This window comes from Podarcis raffonei, chromosome 1 (genome assembly GCF_027172205.1).
Source record: "Podarcis raffonei isolate rPodRaf1 chromosome 1, rPodRaf1.pri, whole genome shotgun sequence".
Lineage (NCBI taxonomy): Eukaryota > Metazoa > Chordata > Lepidosauria > Squamata > Lacertidae > Podarcis > Podarcis raffonei.
In genome coordinates this window covers 21420772-21443661 of record NC_070602.1, presented here as the reverse complement: position 1 = coordinate 21443661, position 22890 = coordinate 21420772, and the positions used below count along the sequence as shown (strand labels likewise).

At 40.2% G+C, this 22890-nt stretch overlaps 2 protein-coding genes across 2 annotated transcripts in view; both read left to right on the top strand.

Moving 5' to 3' along the window:
* Positions 1–22398, top strand: part of LOC128407562 (cytochrome P450 2C19-like) — a 39368-nt gene extending 16970 nt beyond the window's left edge. Inside the window, exon 10 of the mRNA XM_053376070.1 lies at positions 22366–22398. The gene's annotated coding sequence lies outside the window, so the exon portion shown is untranslated. The remainder of the gene's footprint in view (positions 1–22365) is intronic.
* LOC128407555 (cytochrome P450 2C19-like) lies at positions 13939–22398 on the top strand. Its single transcript, XM_053376058.1, has 9 exons — positions 13939–14525; positions 16073–16235; positions 17286–17435; positions 18077–18237; positions 19330–19506; positions 19865–20006; positions 20935–21122; positions 21582–21723; positions 21950–22398. Exons 1-9 carry the CDS (start codon positions 14343–14345, stop codon positions 22129–22131), a joined length of 1488 nt encoding a protein of 495 aa, XP_053232033.1. The 5' UTR covers positions 13939–14342; the 3' UTR covers positions 22132–22398.
* Positions 22399–22890: the final 492 nt, after the last annotated feature.

Genomic DNA, 22890 nt, shown 5'->3' with positions numbered 1-22890 from the left:
CACCAGCTATTGAAGGCCTTCTTGTAGTATCAGTCTTGTATTGTCTACCAGACCTGGTAGTTTTTTCCTGTGTCAACTCTGTTTTTTTATCATCTGCCATAACACTCACATACCCTCCCAAGGTCGGTCCCACGCTTGGAGAGTTTGTTTTGAGAAAAAAGAAAATTTTCCACAGCAGTGCTTATTGACTAGAATGTCATTGCAACATAGTCACCTCTAGGGGTCACAGTTCCAACTTCTTATTGCAGCTTTATAACAAATAAAGTCCTGATAACATCCCAGTATCTTAGTATCAAATTTTCAGTCCAAAAGGTTACTTTAATTTCCAATGTAATTCTGTCCACACTGTATCCTTTGCAGAGCTGATTTGCGGCCATTCCTAACTGTGTAGTGCATCAATGACAGAACCATAATAAAATCCAGAGTCAGGCCACCGGGATTAAAATATCTTGCTTTTCTAACACATTGCTTTAAAAAATCCATCCACCTTAAAAACACAGACATTTAAAACAAATTACTAATAAAATCACACGATTAAATTTATGGCACATGACTGCAGTTCTGTGCATGGCTGGGAGTAAGCACCATTGAACACAGTGGTGCGTATTTCTGCTGTATAGGTTCAATTTTTAAAACACATTTGGTTTTAGCAAATGACATCCAGACAGCAGAAACACAACATTTTACTTTTAATTAGCAATGCAAACAACTTTTTGTATTTTATTTATGGAATTTTACAACAAAATCAAACAGTCCCCAGTCTCCACACCTCCCCATTGCTTCTTTTTATCTAAGTTGTATATAAAAATAGGAGAAGGTCTGTGGCAATTTAAAGACTTAACTGTATTTATTTGTAGGGCATACTTCCTCAGATGCAGAATGGGTGGCAACAACAACAACATAGTATTAGTATTATTAATAATGTACAGTGGTACCTCAGGTTAAGTACTTAATTTGTTCTGGAGGTCCGTTCTTAACCTGAAACTGTTCTTAACCTGTGGTACCACTTTACCTAATGGGGCCTCTCACCACTGCCGTGCGATTTCTGTTTTCATCCTGAAGCAAAGTTCTTAACCCAAGGTACTACTTCTAGGTTAGTGGAGTCTGTAACCTGAAGTGTCTGTAACCTGAAGGGGACTTCCGGTCGGCGCCAGTGCTAATGGCCGCCTCCTGCTGAGCTCCGCTCAGGGAGGCTACTTCACGAGTTCGGGTCTGACTGCTACGGCGAAGCGGGGACCCCTAAAATCTCAGGCGTGGAAGCCTGAGAGCAAGGAGGCTTGGTGGGCACCTTAAGCGCCCCCCCTTACTGCAAAGGAGTCTTTTTAAAGGCTCCGGAGTGGCATCGGGGAGCGCGGTGCTGAGAGCCGCTACCCAGCCCGTGGAGTGAAGCCGCGTCGCCATTGACGGAGAGCGCCGATTCCTTCCTGACATTTGGAATTTAAATTGGACTACCGTGAGTAAGACTGAACAACAAATTTAAAAGGAAACAATTAGAAATTGGCTGAAAACAGAGAAGGCAAAAAATAAGGAAGTCTGCCTTCCTCGGACTGCATGTAAATAAAGCAACGAAACAGGAAGCTGCAATTTGATAGAAAGCAGCCTTAAAATTGACGGACTCAGACATTGGACTCAAATCCCCCCCTTAGCGGGCAGGGGCAGGGGGGGAAGATTTGTGATCTGTTTTACCTGCATGAAAGAAGCTTAGAAGGGGAAAGTTCTGCCGTTTTAAACCCTTGGGGAGGACTGCTTGGAAAGTAAGTCACCGGAACTGAGAACTGTCATCCGATTTGCTACAAAGTAGGCGCTTTGCCTTGGATAAAAACTAAAGACCCTATTTGTTACAAGTTTGGCACTTTGGAAAGATACAATTTGATATTTTGGAAATTATTGGACAATTGGTTGCTACTTTTGTTTACCTCTGAAGGGAACTTTTGTTTCTTTGTATTTGGAACTTTGAGCTGCTCCATCTAGAGGCTGTAGGAAAATAGCCACTATTTTTTACTGTAAGGAATAGGCTTGTGGAATTCCCCAGCTGAAAGTGATTCTCGTGGGAACGACCTTGGGATATGAGTGGTCCAACAGAGGAGAGATTAACAAGGGCTAAGAGCAAAGTTGAACAGAAGAGAAGAGGCTCAATTGTAAACCCAACTGCAGCTGCTTCAACTCCCTCCATGGATACAGTAACAATAACAAAGGCATTAGTCAAAATAAATGAAACTCTAGAAGTGCTAACAAAGCAGAGCACTGAAAACTCCAAACAGTTGAATGAATTATCAACAAAATTGGACCTGAATACAGAGACTATAAATAAATTAGTTCAAGAAAATGAGATAACTAGAAAGATCGCAGAGGAGGCAAAAACTTCGGCAGAGGAGGCAAAAATTTCTGCAGGAAACACACAGGAAAAGATAGTACCAGTCTGTAAAAAGCTGGAAGAACATGATGCGGCCCTGTCTTTATTGGAATTACAGAGGAAAAGTAGAAATTTGAGATTGAGATTGATTCCAGAAAATGAAAAGGACAATTTGATAGACTATCTTACAAAAGAATATCTGGACTTTTGGCAGGACAGCTTGAAAGAGGAGGAATTTAAGATAACAACTGCTTTCAGACTGGGAAGGAGACAGAACAGAAAGAGCCCAAGAGATTGCCTGATAACTCTGAGATCTCAGGAGGAGAGAGACAAGATATTGAATTTACATTTTCAAACAGCCCTTGAGATTGAAGATTCTCGTGTACAGATCTTTAAAGATATCCCTAAATATATTTTGGAAGCGAGGACCTATTACAAGGATTTGGTCACTCTATTGAGAAAGAACAACATACTATTCAGATGGGAGTTCCCACAAGGCCTGTCTTTTAACTACAAAGGAAAGAAAATTAAGATAAAAACAGTGCAAGACAAAGAACAGTTTCTGACAAGGAACGAGGAGGATCTTTTGAAGGAAACGGTGGAACCTACGGACCTAGAAGATTTACCAGACATTTCAAATCTATCTTTTGGGGCTAAAAAACCAACAGAAGAAGATCTTCTTGGAGCTGTTGGAGGGGTAACAAAATAAATAACAAGATGTCTCTGCAATTTCTAAGTTGGAATTGTAATGGTCTCAATCTTCCTAGAAAGAGACGAGAGGTTTTTCATATCTTAAAAAAAGAACAATTGGACTTGATTTGTTTACAAGAAACCCATGTGACTAGAGTACACCGAAAATTACTTATTAACAAAAGATTAGGACAAGAATTCATTTCATCGGACAAAGTGAAGAAAAGAGGAGTGGTGATTTATGCAAAGGAACAGTTGGCCCCTAAATTAATATTTAAAGATGAACAAGGAAGGTATTTGGCAATTGAAATTCAAGTTCAAGGAGAAAAATTATTGATAATAGGAGTTTATGCACCAAATGAAGGGAAGTCAGAATTTTTCAAGAAATTGCATGAGACATTAATAGACTTTTTGGATTATAATGTAATTTTAATGGGAGACATGAATGGAGTGGTTTCTACAAATATGGACAAAGCACAAAAACAGGTGATCTCCAAGGATGGGAGATTACCTAAGACCTTTTTTGAAATGACTGACAATATGAACCTGATTGACATCTGGAGAACAAGGAACCCTCTTGAGAGAGAGGGAACTTTCTTCTCTGAAGCAAAAATGACATGGACTAGAATCGACCAAATATGGGTAACTAGTGGGATGGCATCAAAGATTAAGAAAGTGGAAATCTGCCCAAAGACTTGCTCCGACCATAATGCTGTAAAGATGGAGATGAACCCAACAACAGCTGGCTCCTTTAGATGGAGGATGAATGACTCCCTATTTAGAGACGAAGAGGTCTATAAAAAGGCCCAGAAAGTGGTAAAGGACTACTTTGAGATAAATCTGAGAACAGAAGTGGAAAAAAGAGTAATTTGGGACGCAAGTAAAGCTGTCATGCGAGGATTTTTAATACAACAGAATGCCATAAAAAGAAAGAGACAGAATGAGAAGAAGGATAAGATCCTGGAAAAGATAAAAGAAGGAGAAAAAAGATTGAGATCTAAACCAAAGTCACATGAAATCTTGAGAGAAATCAAGTTCTACCAGAGACAATATATGGAACTGATGAATCAAGAGATAGAATGGAAAATAAAACAAATGAGACAAAAGATATTTGAATCGGCAGACAAATGTGGGAAACTTTTGGCATGGCAATTGAAGAAGAGACAAAAACAGAATACGGTTACAAATTTAGAAGTGGAAGGAAAGAACATTTATAAACCAAATGAGATTAGAAACTGTTTTCAGAGTTATTTCAGGAGACTCTATGCACAAGGGCCGGTGAATGAAAAAGAAATAGAAGAATTTCTTTAAAAATATGGATTACAAAAAATTTCTGAACAAAGTAAAGTGACTTTGAACCAGAAGATAACTGATCAAGAAATTGAGGGAGCCATTCAAAATATGCAATTGGGAAAATCTCCAGGACCTGATGGACTGACCTCCAGATATTATAAAGCTTTGAAAGATTGGCTTATACAACCGTTGAAGGAGGTCTGTAACGAAATCTTAGAGGGGAAGAAGGCACCTGAAACGTGGAAAGAAGCATATATTACACTTATACCAAAGTCAGAGACTGAGAAGAACCAGGTTAAGAACTACCGCCCTATATCATTACTTAATGTGGATTACAAAATTTTTGCAGACATTTTGGCAAAAAGATTGAAGAGAGTTTTGGTGGGGGAGATTCATAAAGACCAAGCGGGCTTTCTTCCAGGAAGACATTTGTCAGACAATGTGAGAAACATAATAGATATTATGGAGTTGCTGGAAGTTAATATTAATACTAAGGCAGTATTAATATTTGTGGATGCGGAGAAAGCCTTTGACAATATTTCTTGGAGTTTTATGAAAAAAAAATCTCCAAGGGATGGGGGTAGGCCAAGGTTTTGAGAATGGTATAGGTGCAATTTATTCTGAACAAAAAGCAAAACTGATTGTAAATAATGTGGTTACTGAAGAATTTGCTATTGAAAAAGGGACACGACAGGGGTGCCCAATATCCCCATTACTCTTTATATCTGTCTTGGAGGTCTTATTAAACATGATCAGAGGGGACCAGCTGGTTAAAGGGATTCAGGTCGGAGCTAAACAATATAAACTGAGAGCGTTTGCAGATGATCTAGTATTAACTTTACAAGAGCCAGACACTAGTACGAGAAGAGTTTTAGAGCTAATACAAGTATTTGGTCAAGTAGCAGGATTTAAGTTGAACAAACAGAAAACGAAAGTATTGGATAAAAATCTAACAGTGGTTGAAAGAGAGAGGTTTCAGAGTGAAACTGGTTTAATGGTAGCAAAGAAGGTGAAATACCTGGGGATTAATTTGACATCTAAGAATGTGAATTTATTCAAAGATAACTATGAGAAATGTTGGTCAGAAGTTAAGAAAGATTTAGAAGTATGGTCAAATTTGAGACTTTCCTTGTTAGGCCGAATCGCTGTTATTAAGATGAATGTCTTGCCGAGAATGTTGTTTTTGTTTCAAACATTGCAGATTTTGGACAAAATGGATTGTTTCAAGAGGTGGCAAAAAGATATATCTAGATTTGTCTGGCAGGGCAAAAAGCCCAGAATAAAATTTAAGATACTAACTGATGCAAAAGAAAGAGGGGGGTTTGCCCTGCCGGACTTAAAGTTATATTATGAATCAGCGGCTTTCTGCTGGCTGAAAAGTTGGCTGCTTCTTGAAAACACAGACATTTTGGATTTGGAAGGGTTCAATAACAGATTTGGCTGGCATGCATATATATGGTATGACAAGGTTAAAATTCATCAAGGTTTCAAAAACCATATTGTTAGGAAAGCATTATATAATGTTTGGATTCGGTATAAAGATTTGTTGGAAAACAAAACCCCCAGGTGGTTGTCACCAATGGAAGCTAAGGAAGTGAAAAAACTTAATATGGAACCCAAATGGCCAAAATATTGGGAAATTATAGAACATGAGGAGGGAAAAGTGAAATTGCAGAGCTATGAGAAATTGAAGTCAAAAGTAAGAGATTGGCTTCATTACTATCAGATAAATGAAGTTTTCAAACTGGACAGGAAAATTGGCTTCCAGGTGGAGAGGTCAAAATTAGAAACAGAGCTATTGGAACCCAATACTAAGAATCTGTCAAGAATGTATAACTTGCTGTTGAAATGGAATACACAGGATGAGACGGTTAAATCAGCTATGATTAAATGGGCACAAGACATTGGTCATAACATTATGTTTGCTGACTGGGAACAGTTATGGACCACCGGTATAAAGTTCACGGCATGTAATGCCTTAAGAGAGAACATTATGAAAATGATATATAGGTGGTACATGACCCCAGTCAAGCTGGCAAAAATTTACCATACGCCCAATAACAAATGTTGGAAATGTAAGGAAACTGAAGGTACCTTTTACCACCTTTGGTGGACGTGCCCTAGGATTAAGGTCTTCTGGGAAATGATTTATAATGAAATGAAAAAGGTGCTTAAATGCACTTTCGTGAAGAAACCAGAAGCTTTCCTCCTGGGCATGGTAGGTCAATTGGTGTCAAGGAAAGATAGGACGTTCTTTATGTATGCTACAACAGCAGCAAGAGTACTTTTAGCAAAGTATTGGAAGACACAAGAACTACCCACACTGGAAGAATGGCAGACCAAGGTGATCGACTACATGGGACTGGCAGAGATGACTGGCAGAATCCGTGACCAAGGGAAAGAGACGGTGGAAGAAGATTGGAAGAAATTTAAAGTTTATCTTAAGAATTGTTGTAAAATTAATGAATGTTAAAATGTCTTGGGTAATGCAAAATAGAATTGCAGTGACAAACAATTGGATATGAAAAAAAGAGTTAAAGAAAGTGCTATGAGAAATTGAAATTAGGGGTTGCTGGAAGGATTTAAAACAGGGATGCAGAAAGGGGAGGTATGGGGAAGTCGCTGAAAGAAGGTTTTAGGAAAGAAAGGTCAAGAAATTATACGTGTTTATATGTTTGTTTGTTTATGTATTGTGTTGTTTTGTCTTTTAATATGTGTTGAAAAACCAATAAAAAATTTATTTAAAAAAAAGAGAGAGAAGCGCGGAACGACCGCTCTGGTAATTCTGAGCAGCGCGGGGTTATTTTAGGGGTCCGTAAAGACTCTACGGGCCTCAAAACCTCAAGGGGGATACCTTGGGGGTGGAGCACCCAGGGGCGCCCAGGCGTGCTCTCCTGTTTCTCAGGTTTTAAATAAAAATCCGGGGACAGGATAGAGCTGCGGGCGCGAAAGGGGAAGCACCTTGGACACCGTGCTGTGCAGTCTCAAGCTTCTGATGGAAAGTGCTTAACTTCCACGAGGAAACTGAATTCCTAGAAATACGACACGTTTAAAAACTGACTACCGTAAGGAATTCAAGGAATTTGGTCAGCTGAGAGATGTAAAAAGGGAGTCCGTCCCTGCTGCAGTGTCAAAGATGGCGCAGAGAACAAAGACATGAGAACAAGATGGAAGTGAAAGTTTCCTGCTGAGTAAGTGTAAGCTGAAAGATCTCAGAAGTAACGCGCTGAGGCAAGTATCATTTTAAAACGTTGGAAGAGGGACAGAGCTTAAAAAGAACTTGGTATCTCCTTCTTCTCTGAGAAGACTTGATGACTTGGTCGGAGAAACAGTAACGTGATCAAACCTCAATCCAGAGACTTGGTTACTTTGTATAGACCCCTGTATAAAGCTAAGGGGGGAGGTCTGCAACAGCGTAAGGGACTGACAAGGGAAAGTGGAGCAGTTAGAAGTATCTTTGTTCCTTATTTTCCTTATTTCCCCTGGATTTAATGGATATAGCAGAGGCTTGAAATTAAACTGTGACTATCCTCATCCCCCCTGGAGTACGAAAGGAGGAAAGAAGACTAACTGGGGGAATATCCTATATTTATATGTATATTTTTTGAGGATTAAGCCACCAAGTGGCTAGAAGTTTATGTTCCAACTCCCTGAGCTGATTACACTTATATTTGGATTTATGGACTTATATGGACTTGCTTGGACTTTTATTTGGACTTTTAAGTTGGACTGAGTTTATAAGAGGTGGAAGAAAAGAAGAGGACAGAAGAGGACCCTCAAACTAAACAGTATTTGAGTTATTGTTAGATGGGCTTTTTATGATGAAATGAACATTTTGGACTGAGTTGGGAAGGTGACATTTAAACTGTGATACAATTTGGGACAATGTTTATATATCTTTGATGTGTACTATTCCCTATCTCTCTCCCCCTCTCTTCAGAATAATATTTGATATATAGTTGTCATAGAGTTGATATAGGTGCAAAGGGGTGAATTTCAAAGTGTTTGGTTAAGATAAGAACTTTAAGTCAATGTGAGGAAAAGGGAAAGAAAGACCCCTAGAGGCCATTATCTAAATCACAATTTCTGACAAACATGTTTTCCAGCTCTCTGGTGTAACTACCCCCCCCAGTGGTGAAAGAAGTTAATATTGATTTATTTGTATAAAAATGTCAGGAAAAAATGGGGGGGGGGGATTGGAGGAACTCCAGGTGACCAAAGACAGTCAAAACAGGATGAAATTAAAGATTTAGATATTCTTTGGTTGAAAATAAAGGAAGAATTCAAACAAAATGAACAATACATGGAGAAAAAATTGGTGGAAGTGCAGGAAACCCTGGATACAACAATAGAGGGAGTGGTGGGGGAATTGTCAAGTAAAATCAAAGACTTAACAGTTAGATCTAAAACGACAGAAGACCTAGCAAAACGAACTCAGAAGGAAGTTAAGGAAAATAGAAAAGAGTCAGATAGAATAAAAGAGGACTTGGTTGAGGTCAGCAAAATACAAGAGCAGATCTGGGACAATATGGCTCTGATGGAGATGAGGCAGAAACAGAAAAACCTAAAATTCAGAGGGGTAGCAGAAGAGCCAAATGAAGATATTAAAACAAAAATGATTAAAGAACTGGCAAGATGGATGGATATGAAGGAAGAAGAAATTGAGTACACAACTGAGAATGTGTTTAGAATTAAGGTGAGATATGTAAAAGCTAAAACTAAAAAACTACCTGGAGATTGTTTGATGATCTTTAATTCACTAGAGATGTGAAATGCAATTCTGAGAATGAGTTATAATAACAGGTTATTAATTGATGGAAGACCAATTATATGTAAAGAGATTCCTATTAGATTCCTACGAAAAAGAGACGGGTACAAACAACTGGTGACGTTACTGAAGAAAAACGGAATCCAACATAGGTGGGAGTTCTCTGAAGGAATTTCTTTTTATTACAAGGATAAAAGATTTAGATTAACAGATCTACAAGAGGTAAAGAAATTCTCCAGAAGATATGAGAAAGAATTAGGTAAGATAGAAGGAAGCCTTACTGGACCCAGAACCATCGGAGCAGACCTCTATGGGGAAGAGGAAAACAAAAAGAAGAAAAAGAAAGATCAAAACAAAGAAGAAGAGGGAGAAGAAGAAGAGGGAGAAGAAGGGGAAGCAGAAGGAGAAGAAGAGGAAGAAGAAGAAGAGGATGAAGAAGACATTAGCAAAACCACCCGAATTTAATTTCCCCTCTCTGTAACAAATGATTAACGAAATGACGTTGAAATTGTTAACTTGGAATATTCATGGGCTTAATGAAAAATCTAAACAAAATAAAGTTGAACATGTTTTGAAGAAAAAGAATGTTGATGTAATCTGTTTACAGGAAACTCACATTGCTAAAAAACATAGACATGTACTGATCAATAAAAGACTGGGGAAAGAGTTTGTAATGTCCGATGTTAACAAAAAAAGAGGGGTGGTGCTATATATAAAGGAGAGATTAGACCCAAAATTGATTAGCAAAGATGATGAGGGGAGAGTCATTGTGGTACAAATTTCATTGCAGGGTGAGAAGATAATCCTTGTGGGAATATATGCCCCTAATGATAATAAGGCGGATTTTTTTGGAAGATTAGAGGAAAGATTGCTGAAAAAGCATTCGATAACGTTTCTTGGTCATTTATGAAGAAAAGTATGGAAAACATGGGGATCTGTGGCACCTTTTTAAGAGGTATCGAGGCAATCTGTTCAGAACAGAAGGTGAAATTGATTGTGAATAACACCTTGACAGACTCATTTGATATTACAAAGGGTACCAGACAAGGGTGCCCTTTGTCCCTGTTACTGTTTATCATAGTATTAGAAGTATTAATAAATTGCCTGAGAGGAATGACAGAGATAAAAGGTGTCAGAATAGGTGCCAAGGAATTCAAGCTCAAGGCCCATGCAGATGATCTGGTACTAACCTTAGAAGAACCTCAAGAAAGTGTCAAAATAGCATTGGAAGAAATGGAAAAATTTGGACAACTGGGAGGATTTAAATTAAATAAGAGAAAGACGAAAATCTTAGGCAAAAACTTAGAAAAGAGTGAGGGAGGTAGAAAGATTGGAACAAGAAAGTGAAATTAAGGTGGTTAAAAAAGTAAAATATTTGGGAATTTGGATGACGGCAAAAACCATAAATCTATTTAATGACAACTATCAACCAGTATGGAAGGAGATTAAAAGAGATTTAGAAATATGAGATAGATTAAAGCTGTCAATGATTGGAAAAATGTCAGCAATAAAAATGAATTTATTACCAAAAATGCTATTTTTGTTCCAGACAATCCTGATAATTAAAGGTCTAAGACAATTCAAAGAGCGGCAAAAAACTCTCTCGTGCTTTATATGGCAAGGGAGAAGACCAAGAATTAAATTCAAAATATTGACGGATAAGAAGGAAAGAGGGGGATTCTCTGTACCTGACCTAAAACTCTATTACGAAGCAGCGTGTTTGTGTTAGACAAAGGATTGGATAACCCAGGAGAACCCAGACTTGTTAGATCTGGAGGGATACAACAATAGATTTGGATGGCACTCCTACCTCTGGTATGGTAAGGCAAAAGTGCATAAAGGGTTTACAAACCATGTGCTAAGGGGTGCTTTATTTGAAGTCTGGGACAGAAATAAGAATTTGTTGGAAAGGAAAACACCGTGGTGGGTGTCACCAATTGATATGTTAACAGTCAAAAAATTGAACACAGAAGGGAGAGGCGCCACTTATGAGGAGATTCTAATGAAATCAGAGAAAGGTTGGAAATTGAAGCCCTATAACTGCATTGCCGGAAAATTGACAGGATGGTTGCAATACCATCAAGTTAATGATGTTTTTAAAGATGATAAAAAATTAGGATTCGAAGATAAAAAATCAAAATTCCAAACAGATATTATAGAAAGTAAGTCCAAGTTACTTTCAAAAATGTACAATCTCTTACTAGAATGGAACACAAAAGACGAATTCATAAAAAAGGCCATGATAAAATGGGCTCTTGATTTAGGACATAACATAGACCATGATGCATGGGCTAAACTCTGGAATGAGAGTTTAAAATTTACCACTTGCTCTGCCTTAAAAGAGAATGTTATGAAGATGGTTTACCGTTGGTACCTCACTCCCACCAAATTGGCAAAAATATATAGGACAAGTAGTAAGACCTGTTGGAAGTGCAAGGAAAAGGACGGTGACTTCTATCACATGTGGTGGTCACGAAATAAAATAAAAGAATTTTGGGAATTGATTTATAATGAGTTTAAAAAGATGTTTAAGTATAGTTTTCCCAAAAAGCTGGAAGAATTTTTGCTAGGTTTGGTGGGAGCAGGTATTAAGAAGATAGACCAAAGATTATATCTGTTTGACTCAAAACACACAGAGCAGCAACAGATGTTGGCAAAAACACCTGGTGCACTTTGGTTTATGAACTGAACCACGAGTTCAAATAAGGTTATGCAAACTGAACTGACAAGTCAATTTGAAAGAAAATTTAACATTGGTATAAGGGAGATATTATCCCCGCTAATGACAATAATTTTATGGATGTCTATAACCTGTACCAGGAGTATGTTTAAGCTGTGAATCAGTGTAAAAAGGCCAGCTAATATACACAACGGGATATTTAGTCTCTTCTTTTTGACATCTTTTTTTGAAATGCTTGAGGGTATGATCACTCCTGTTTTAGGAGCTACCCCTTAAAAGGGGACTGCTCAATACTTTAAATAAATAACTTGGCAGGCTTCCATCATCTGCATGCTCCCCTCTTGTACTAAATATGATTTCCAGATGTGGATGGAAAAATTAGACTAAATGAAAACAAGAAGTTAATGTTCTGTGTCACCATGCACACTAGTGACCATGGTTTGTCCCCACTAGGGCACATGTGAGTCACTGTTTTGATGAGCACATTAGTGTGTCTTATCAATACAAAAGCACTTCCAGGTTTATGTCTCCAAAATCTATCTTGGTGTGTCCTGTCCACATTAGTGGGTAGTGCTAGATGGGATTGTTGGGGGAAAGCAAACAAACTTTCTTCTCCTGAACCTCTAGCTAATGCATGTATTACTTTAAACCACACAAGAGCACTGTTTGTGTAGCAACAAGCCAGCATTTGCTCGTCGTCTTTTTCTAAGTTAACTCCACTTGTAAAAGCTGAACCTTTTGTTGTTCTCTCCTGATAAGACGCCTGCTATTGCTCTCTCTTTTTATCTCTACTCATCCTGTAAATAGTTCTTGCCAAGATAATTCTGTTCCTGCATGAATAAAGCTGTAGAAATAAAGAAACTGTACATACACATCTCAGTTTACTTCACCCAAGCTTCAAGGTCTGCTAACAGGGATGTATTTTGCTGAGGCTGAGCTCCATTATGGACCTGCCTTCAAGCTTATTTCAAGTATGTGTGTTCCAGTAGTCCAGACTTGTCCAAAATTGCAGTAATTTATTTTAAATGTGTGTTGCTCCAAGCCATGAAATCTGTTGTCTTTTTTTGTTTGTTTACCTGTCTGGCATACATTGTTTGTTGTTGTTGTTGTTTAGTCACTTAGTCGTGTCCGACTCTTCGTGACCCCGTGGACCAGAGCACGCCAGGCACCCCTGTCTTCCACTGCCTCCCGCAGTTTAGTCAAACTCATGCTGGTAGCTTCGAGAACACTATCCAACCATCTCGTCCTCTGTCGTCCCCTTTCTCCTTGTGCCCGCCATCTTTCCCAACATCAGGGTCTTTTCCAGGGAGTCTTCTCTTCTCATGAGGTGGCCAATGTATTGGAGCCTCAGCTTCACGATCTGTCCTTCCAGTGAGAACTCAGGGCTGATTTCCTTAAGAATGGATCGGTTTGATCACTACTGGGAAAACCATAGCTTTAACTATACGAACTTTTGTTGGCAAGGTGATGTCTCTGCTTTTTAAGATGCTGTCTAGGTTTGTCATTGCCTTTCTCCCAAGAAGCAGGCATCTTTTAATTTTGTGGCTGCTGTCAGGCAGTGAGAGATTTTACTTTCTTGGGCTCCATGATCACTGCAGCTGGCATACATACCTTTGATTTTTTAAAAAAAATTAACACAAGTTTTCTCTACACTTCTGACACAATTTGTCACATTTGTGGGCATCTAAGGTGCAAGAAACATCCAACCAAGCACTCAGAGTGTAGAAGAAGCTCTCCTGCAGGAACCTTAAAAGCAGAACCATTTGCCACAAGGCTACATTACAATGTTTAATAAGTTGGAGTTCTTGTTATTAAATATACTAGCTGATGAATGTGAATACATCGAAACAGGGCCCTGTAAGAATTTAAATGTATTTTCATGTAATATTTGATACATCCAGCTGATGAAGGTGAATACATCGAGACAGGGCCCTGTCCTGGTCTCCAATCCATAACTGACTTCTGCTTAACGATTGAAACTGAGTCTCCATCTGCAAGCTGATAAATTATAAGGATCAACATTATTGTCGAGTGAAAAGGAGAAAATCTTTGTAACGAATTATTGTTTTATGCATATCTCTTTGAGTTTGAGTTTGTAATCTCTGTTAGAGTTTGTAATCTCTATTTGAGTTTGTAATCTTTATTAGAAGACATACTTTTGAATGGATTGGTTTTGGTTTCTATTGACTATTGAATTGTGAGTAGGGACCACCCCCATTATTAAAACTTATATTGGTCTGAATTCTTGGTTTGCTTCTTTCTTGGCACATTACAATGTTTTGCAGAAAAAACTGAACCCCTGGTTGTCTTACATCACAGACCTTGTGTACAGTAATGCCGTTATCATTGCCTTAATAATCGATGAAGAAAAAGAAGTTCAGAGAAGTTCATTTCTTGATTATACAACCTGATCTACTTAATGGCTAATCTCATTTACTCAGAGAAACCTAGAATTCCTATTGGTGAAAATCCATGTATATGTGACCTCCTCAGAGTATATAAAATTGGAAAGCAAATTAATTCATCTAGAGTCATTTCAGTCACTGTTAGCTGGTGCCATGGAGCCTCTAGGGACAGTGACCATTTTGATGATTATATGTATCTCTTGCCTTGTTTTCCTTGCAGTCAGGAGCAGAACGCCAGAGAATGCAAAGCAGCTGCCACCTGGCCCACCTCCACTGCCCATCGTAGGGAACGCTCTGCAGCTGAAGACCAACAACCTGGCCCAGGTTCTCCAGGAGGTAAGCCAAAGATGAGCACCTTCCTCAACAGCTGTCTGTTGATGACCGTTACCTGTTTGCAAGCCTCTTTCCGTCTGACTCTTTTGGAAGGGGACTATCCATTGTCAGTTTGTTTATTTATAGATGGTACCATCTGTGTGCAGGCCACATTTGCAGAGTATAAGGCAACAGACTCTGCACTTTGACAGAGGAGAAGCAAAAGAGGGAGGGGAGGCATCCAGACCAGAGGAAAAGAATAGCAGAATCGCTGTGATTTCAGTGGCACAGACTTGCGCTTGGCTACATTGGCAGGGATGGGGAGCAGGGACTTGTCCCAAAGGATCCACAGAAAAGAGGTGGACTTTGAGCAGGTCCCACAACTCCACAAAGGGGGTTAATTTATTGTCATTTTATTGTTTTATCCTTAAAATAAAAGGCATAAAGCCCCCTTCTGAGTAACGAACTTTAAAAAGCAATAGTGCAATTTTCATACTATATTAGAGACAGGGGGCGGGGCGGGTCCAATTCTCCCTCCACACATGGATGGTTTGGGCATTTTTGCCCTCTGAACATTCTTAGCCTCTGCTGGACAGTGGGGAGTTCATAGTCTTCTTGTATTTCGAAAAGCTGCTCCTTTATTTTCCCCAGAATGTGCTTGGTTGGAAGGTACTTTAAGAATTCCCTTAGAAAAATAAGTGTGAGGGAGACATAACAGAGCAGTATAATCATATTCACGGTATAGAGAAAGTAGACGGGAAAACACTTTTACCCCCCTCTCATAATGCCATACCCTCCAACACTTCTCCAATGAAAATAGGGACATCCCATTCCATAACGATAATTTTACTATAGCCCACACACCTTACTGGGTTGCCCCAGCCACTCTGGACAGCTTCCAACATATATAAAAACATAATGAAAACATTAGAAATTAAACAAAAAAACACTTCCCTATTCAGGATTGCCTTCAGAGGGGGTCGGATAACTCTATACCCTCCAACATTTCTCCAATGAAAATAGGGACAGCCTAAGGACATTCTGTGATCAAACTGGGATGGCTTCTCTAAATCAGGGATGTCCCTGGAAAATAGGGACACTTGAAGGGTCTGTAATGCTAAAACTTGGAGTCTTCAATTAAAGCTGAGTGTTGGAAGATTTACAACACACGCAAGATAGTAGTTCCTCATACAGTGCATACTGAAACTGTGGAATTCACTGTGGAATTTTGTTAAGACAAAATTCATTGAAGATAAAGCTACGCATAGCTGCTTGTGATGATGCTGAACCTCCACCAGTTCCAGGGACCTGCAGGAGGGGAGCGTGCTATTGCACTCAGGCCATGTTTTTGAGCTTCCCAGAAGAACTGTGTTGGCCACTGTGATAACAGTTGTGGACTAGTTGGCCTTCGGCCTGATCTAGCTGCAGAACTCTTCTGTATGTTATTAAGAGTCATGTGGTTCAGATGCCCATGGTGAGTCTGGGGGCAGCGGGGCTCTACATCAGCTATATGACTCTCTCCTAATCCGCAAACCCACCTAGATGTGTGTCCTTCTCTATCTTTTTTCCAGTTTGGTGAGAAGTATGGCTCTGTGTTCACAATGTATTTTGGAACAGAACGGGTTGTGGTGCTGCATGGCTATGATGCAGTGAAAGAAGCGCTGATCGACCGTGGAGATGAATTTGCTGCCAGGGGACGCCTGCCATTAGCTGATGATGTCAACAAGGGATTAGGTATTTTATGCTGGTTGACCAGTGGAGGGGGGGACGCAGGAAAATCCCTCTATTCATGAAAATAAAGCAAAAAATGTTGCAAAGACAAGTCATTGCATCTTGAGATAAACTTTCCTAATTAATGTTCCCACTGGACAGTAGCAATAGATAATTAGCAGCCTTTTAATGTCATAGCTATATATTGGGCATTGCCATTTAAGAGAGAAATGAGCCATCTCATAAAAGTACTTAAGGAATATCAAGGGCAGTAGCGGAGAAAGGTGGGTGTGGTGGGTGCTGGCCGCCCTGGGTGCAATCCCTGAGGGGAGTGATATCGCCACAGGTGGCGCCCCCTGGGATGTGCCACACCGTCTGGTTTAGAGGAAGCACCAAAAATTAAAACAGGATTGAATGAGTCTCTAGCCTTTAAAAATAATGGTCTGGGGCAATTCTGGTGTGGGCAGTAAGTGTGAGAGTTATGTGAGCAGAATTCCCTGGCCTGGATTTTGTGAATCAATAAGCTCTCCACACCAAGAAAGAGTTTCAAAGTTACTGCAAACTATCTATAAATTTGTTACCAAGAAAATAAATAAATACAAATCAACACATTGCACTTAAACAATTAGCAATGTAGTCCAGTTTTCTTTAAGTTCTTTCTGGTTAATATAGTCCAAGGACTATTGCTTCTTCATTATACTGGCAGCTTCAGAGAGAGACCCAGGCTCCAAGAGATGAATTATCAGTTAACATAAATATCGAAACATTGAAACCTCTTTTTAAGTTTTAGCTGCAAAAATGGACATTCTGCAAATGTAAACCTCCACTACGTTTCATACACAACACACACAAACATAGCATTTTATGCACATTAAACACATATATTTTACAGTAAGGGCATGTATCAGAAGACTGGCCAGCTACTGATTATGGAATAAGGAGGCACCAAAGTACCAAGTCTCCAGGTGGTCTGGAGCCAAGAATAAGAGCCTCCTGCTCTTCCAACCTGCTTCTTCTGCTCTCCCTTTCAGTCCATCCATCTCCTTCATGCCCATTTCCTCTTCTGCTTTCCAGGAATTATATTCAGCAATGGGGAGATGTGGAAGCAGCTCCGACATTTTGCCCTTACCACCCTGCGCAACTTTGGCATGGGAAAGAAAAGTATTGAGGAGAGGATCCAGGAGGAAGCACAGTTCCTGCTAGAAAAGTTCCAGGACACGCAGGGTGGGTAGCCACTGCCCTTCATCGACATAGGCTTATCAAACAGACCCCCTTAAACATCACAACAGATTCTGGGGTATATTACATCAGATTACTAAGCACCACCTGGTCCTAGGTCACTGAGGGCTTCATACACACCAGTAATGCACTGAACTTACCTTGTCAATGTACTAGCAAACAATGCATAGCTTTCAGCAGGGGTGTAATATGCTGACACAGACCAGTTCCATCTAAAGCCCGGCTGCTGCTTCTCTATCAACTGCAAGAGTGCTCCGCAGATATTGTTGAATTCCAGCTGCTTTCAGCCCCAACAGTCAACAGTGGTCCAGAAGTTAGAGTCTAGCAGCATCTGAAGTGCTTTAGATTCCCTAGTTTTAGTCTAGACTTCACCAAGGCCTGCACCACTGTGGTCACTCTTTCCTATCTAAGGATATATTGGCTGAAGCTGGAAGAAAGCACCTTGGAAAGTCCTTGGAAGAAACCACTCATAGCCACTGAAGATGCCCATGCCTCCAGAATTGTTGTGAGAAAGGCAGCTCCCTGTCTGACCACTGAGGCCAGGAGCCAGGAAATGGCAGCTCAGAAATTCCAGACTAGATTATTGCCTAAAACCTGGTATAATTATTTTTTTCTTGTTCTTCCAGAGAAGCCCTTGGATCCAACCTACTTGCTCAGTTGCGCTCTCTCCAATGTCATTTGTGCAATTATCTTTGGGAAACGATACGATTATAATGACAAGAAGTTGCTATCCATGCTAAGCTTAATAAGTGAAAACTTTCAGGTTTTTAGCTCTCCTTGGGGACAGGTAGGTGCCATCTGGTTAAATGCATTCTTTTCCACAAAGTCTAAAGTTTACTTGCATGTGGAATATTTATTTTATGTAGATACTGCCTCTGGCTGTAGCCATTTTCCTGCTGTTTAAATGTCTTTCTTCCAGGCTTCTCATAGCCCATACTGCCTCTGCCTCTTAATATTTCTGTTAATGTCCTAGTTGCAGGCTTGCCATGAGTAACTGGTTAGCCACTGTGACAGCACGATGGGCCACTGGCCTGATTCAGTAGGCTCTTCTTATGTTCTTGTTTTTAATTTGGAGAGCCAATACCAATACCTGGGTCTAGTAACCAAGGTTTGACTTAACTCAACAGCAGCCCAGTGGAATAGGAAGTAAAGCTTAACGAGGAAAACCCACAGGCTCAATACTGTAACTGGAACTAATCACTTGGGATGTATACACACTGCCATTGCCTCTGCATCCAGTGTGCTTCCACTAATGGTTTGAGAAGGTGTGAATACATGATGTTAGTCACAATCCATATCTAACCTGCCATTTCTTATGAAATGTTGCGCCTTGCTGAATTTTAAGCCAGGGATGTATACACGGACTGGTTTCAGTAGGAGAAACAGATGGGACTAGATTTATAGATATATATGTAATCCCATAGCTCCGTTTTAGAGCATTTGGCTTGTTTATATAGGGTCCCAGAGTCAATCCCTAGTAGCATCCCTGGTTAGGGATGGGACTTCTGAATGAAACCCAGCAGAGCTGCTGCATAGGCAGTACTGACCTTGAGAGAACAATGGTCTCATTCAGTACATACTTTTAACATGTGGAGTTTGGGGGGGTATCTGGGTTGTTGTTTTTATTTTGATTATGAATTTTGTGGTTTTATATTTTGATTTTAGTCTACGAACCGCAGATATAAAATAATAATATAAGACAGCTGATGGGGAACATCTATATAGATTTGGGAGGCATTGGTAGTGAAAATGCTGGTGTGTGGACCACAGAGTTGAAATGCACACAAGGCAACAGTGGCCAACATTATACTGAAGCCTGAATGTGGACAAACCCTGACTGAGGTTGGTGCCAATGGGTCTCTTGTGGCGTTTCTTCTAGCTCTACAACATCTTTCCTTCTTTGATGAAATGCATCCCTGGGCCCCACCACAAAGTGCTGAAAAACAACATGGCACTGAGAGAGTTTGTTTTGGAGGAGGTTGAAGAGCACAAGCCTGCTCTGGACCCCAGCTCACCTCGGGATTTTATTGACTGCTTCCTTATGAAAATGGATCAGGTAATCATGAAAACTCACAGAACTCTCCACGTGGGTTCTCCTGCCACTCCTGAAGCTTCCCAACCAGCAGACTTCCATCCAGCTTCTTGTGGGGAATGCCAAGGAAAGAGATTCCTGCCCACACCCCATTGGAGTAGATTCATTTCCCATTGCTGACTTGTTCCTGCAGTAAGTGGGAAGTTCTTTCTAATGATTAGCCCTCTGGGCAAGGAATGTCCAGAGGAACGAGCTATCAAAAGACTTGAGATAAGATGTGTCTTTGGAAGCGAGCTGCTCCCAGTGGCGCAGTTAAATTCTTGTTATGTTGTACTCAGAGCAATTGAGTTGCCTCCACTGACTGTGTTGTGTGTTTCTGCAGGAAAAAGGTAATAGTGCATCCCATTTCACCATTGAAAACTTGGCCATAAGCACAGTTGACTTGTTTGGGGCTGGAACAGAGAACACCAGCACCACACTGCGATACGGGTTCATGATCCTCCTCAAATACCCAGAGATACAAGGTAAAACGGATGCATTATTAGTACTTATTATTCTAGTTCTCTCCTAGATTTATGTGGCACAGGTCCAAGAGGTTGTTGTTCTGCCACTTTCCCCAGGAAAACCCACTGTTCATCGCTGAATGTTAATCATCGCTGACTGACATCAGGAGTAAACAGAAGGCTTTCCTGGAGACAACAGTGGGGGTGGGGGGTGGACAAAATGCTCAGATCCATGCCTAGTAACCACAGACCTGTGCCTAGAAATTCCAGCAAAAACAGAAGTGTGGATGAGCTCTTATAGCTGACCATATTGCAAACCCTAGGATTTATATGCAAACAGTAACAACTTGAATTTGGCTCAGTAGTGTACTGGCAGCCAGTGCAGATCCTTTAGATCAAGCATGTCCAAAGTCCATTTTGGTGACCTAATCGGGCCTGCTGGTCAGTTTTATCCGACCCCAGCAGCAGGTTATTTCCTGGGGGTAAAATACTAAAAAAAGGTTTACTTCATCCTTTCTGGCCCTCTTTGAAAAAAGTTTGGACACCACTGCTTTAGACAAAGGCACAACCACAAGGGCCAGGGGTCAAAAGGCCCTCAGGTAGGATCAGAATCACTGCAGGACAGTGCCTCCAATAGGAATCTCTCTAAGCTGGACCATCACTTGCTCCTATAACATCCCTAAAGCTTTTGTCCCGCTGGGCTCCTTCGGGATAGAAATTAAATTAATATATAAATAATTGCAGTTATACTATGTTTCCCTGTTTACAGATGGATTGCTGAAAGTAAGCTACAATAAATTGCCTGTGGTGACGAGTTAGTAGAAAGTTGGCATCAGAAAACAATTGAAAGCTCCAAAATGTGCAGAGCCTTGCACCCATTCCCACCGAGTTTCAGTTTCTTCTGTAATGTTTCCTGCACTGGCGTTAAACGTCATTCTTCCCATTACAGAGAAAGTGCATGAAGAAATTGACCGAGTTATTGGCCGATCACGAAGTCCTTGCATTGCAGATCATGGGGAAATGCCTTACACAGATGCTGTCATCCATGAGATCCAGAGGTTCATCTCTATTGCCCCACTGAGCGGCCCTCATGCAGTACTCAAAGATACACCATTCAGACAATATGTCATTCCAAAGGTCAGCTCTTTTCAAGGCTCTAAGTAGTAATAGGAGGCTGCTAGCTATGATGGCTATATTCTACCCCGATGGTGAGAGGCAGCATGCTTCTGAATACCAGTGGGTGGAAACCACAGGAATTGAGAGTGCTGTCTTGTTTAGATTATGTTGATGGGCTTCCCATGGGCATTTGGTTGGACACCATGAAAACAGGATGCTGGACCAGATGGGGCCACTGGACTGATCCAGCAGAGCTTTTCTTCTCTTCTTATGTACAAGCAAGGGAAGTAGTTTAGCCCAACTCCTAAAGCGTAGCTGGGCATCTTGAAGCCTGGGCTTCATTTGAAACACCCTATTGCCTTCTGAAGCTGCTCCATTCTTCTTCTGTATCAACAAAGTACCTTCCTTCCTGTTAGTGCCTTCCCACACCATTAATTGGTTGTCATGGCCATCTAGCCCATTTCTTTGCACTCTCTGCAGGGCACTACCATATATCCAAGTCTGATATCTGTGCTACATGACAGCAAAGAATTTCCAAACCCCAAAGAATTTGACCCAGGACATTTCTTGCACAAAGATGGCACCTTCAGGAAGAGCGACTATTTCATGCCTTTCTCAGCAGGTAAGATCTCTGCTTCCTCAGTAGGCTGCAGTCTTGGCCAGCTCAGGTCTTTCCCGTCTCCCTAATCGGCTGGTGTCGGGGCAATGAGGGGGAACCTCCTTCCTCCTGCAGCCTAAACTGGAAGGGCAGTTTAGGAGCAGCACCTTTGCTCCTTTGGCATGATTGTTATTTTCTCTGTAACAGCCAAAGTGGTTGTTATGCATCTTCTTTTGGGTTTCCTTTGCAGGGAAGCGGATATGTGTGGGGGAAGGTCTGGCCCGTATGGAGATCTTCTTGTTTTTGACCACCATATTACAGAACTGCACTCTGAAGTCCATCATTGACCCCAAAGACATCGATCTCACACCGGTGTTGAGCGGCGTAACCAACTGCCCTCGGCCCTATCAGCTCTGCATTGTCCCTCGATGAAAAGCCTGCCTCAGGAGGGCTGCACATGTGGAAAAGTTGCAGCCTGGCCAATCTTTGTTCAAAAAACCCATAACACAATATCTCTTCATGTGTGGAGTCTTATCTTTTTACCTGACTAGTTGTGGTACTGTTACTTTGGGGATCTTGCTAGAGACTATTGCACATTGAAGACATTTTTTTTAAAAAATTATCTCTTTATTGATTAAAAAAATTGCATGTCTATACTCTTAACAGGTAAAAAAAAGAAAATTATATAAAATTTATAAAATTTATAAAGAAATAAAAAATAAAAAATAAAGAAGTAACAAAGATAAGAAATAAAGAAATCAAAAAAAGAAGAAGACAGAGTTATTTACATAGTAAAAGTACTCATTGGCACGATCCTTCCCATCCTTCTCATTATACTCTTTGATATAACATTCTTTCTTACATAGGTTTACATTGTATAATATCATTTCTTTCTGTCTTGTATACATTCCTTTGATTTTTTTCTTTACAAATATCACTCAATTTCTGCTAATATGGAATTATTTGTACAATAAAGTTTTACATAATTCTTAAATATTATCCGTTCTCTAGTTGTTTTTTGTTTCGATATTCCTCTAACTCATCCCGTCAGTTTTGCTAATTATAGATATTCTAACATGAGCATCTGCCAATCTGTAATCTCTGGGAGCATTTCATTTTTCCAATTCCTTGCTATAAGGGTCCTAGCTGCTGTTATACCATACATAAACAATGATCTTATATCTTTTTAAA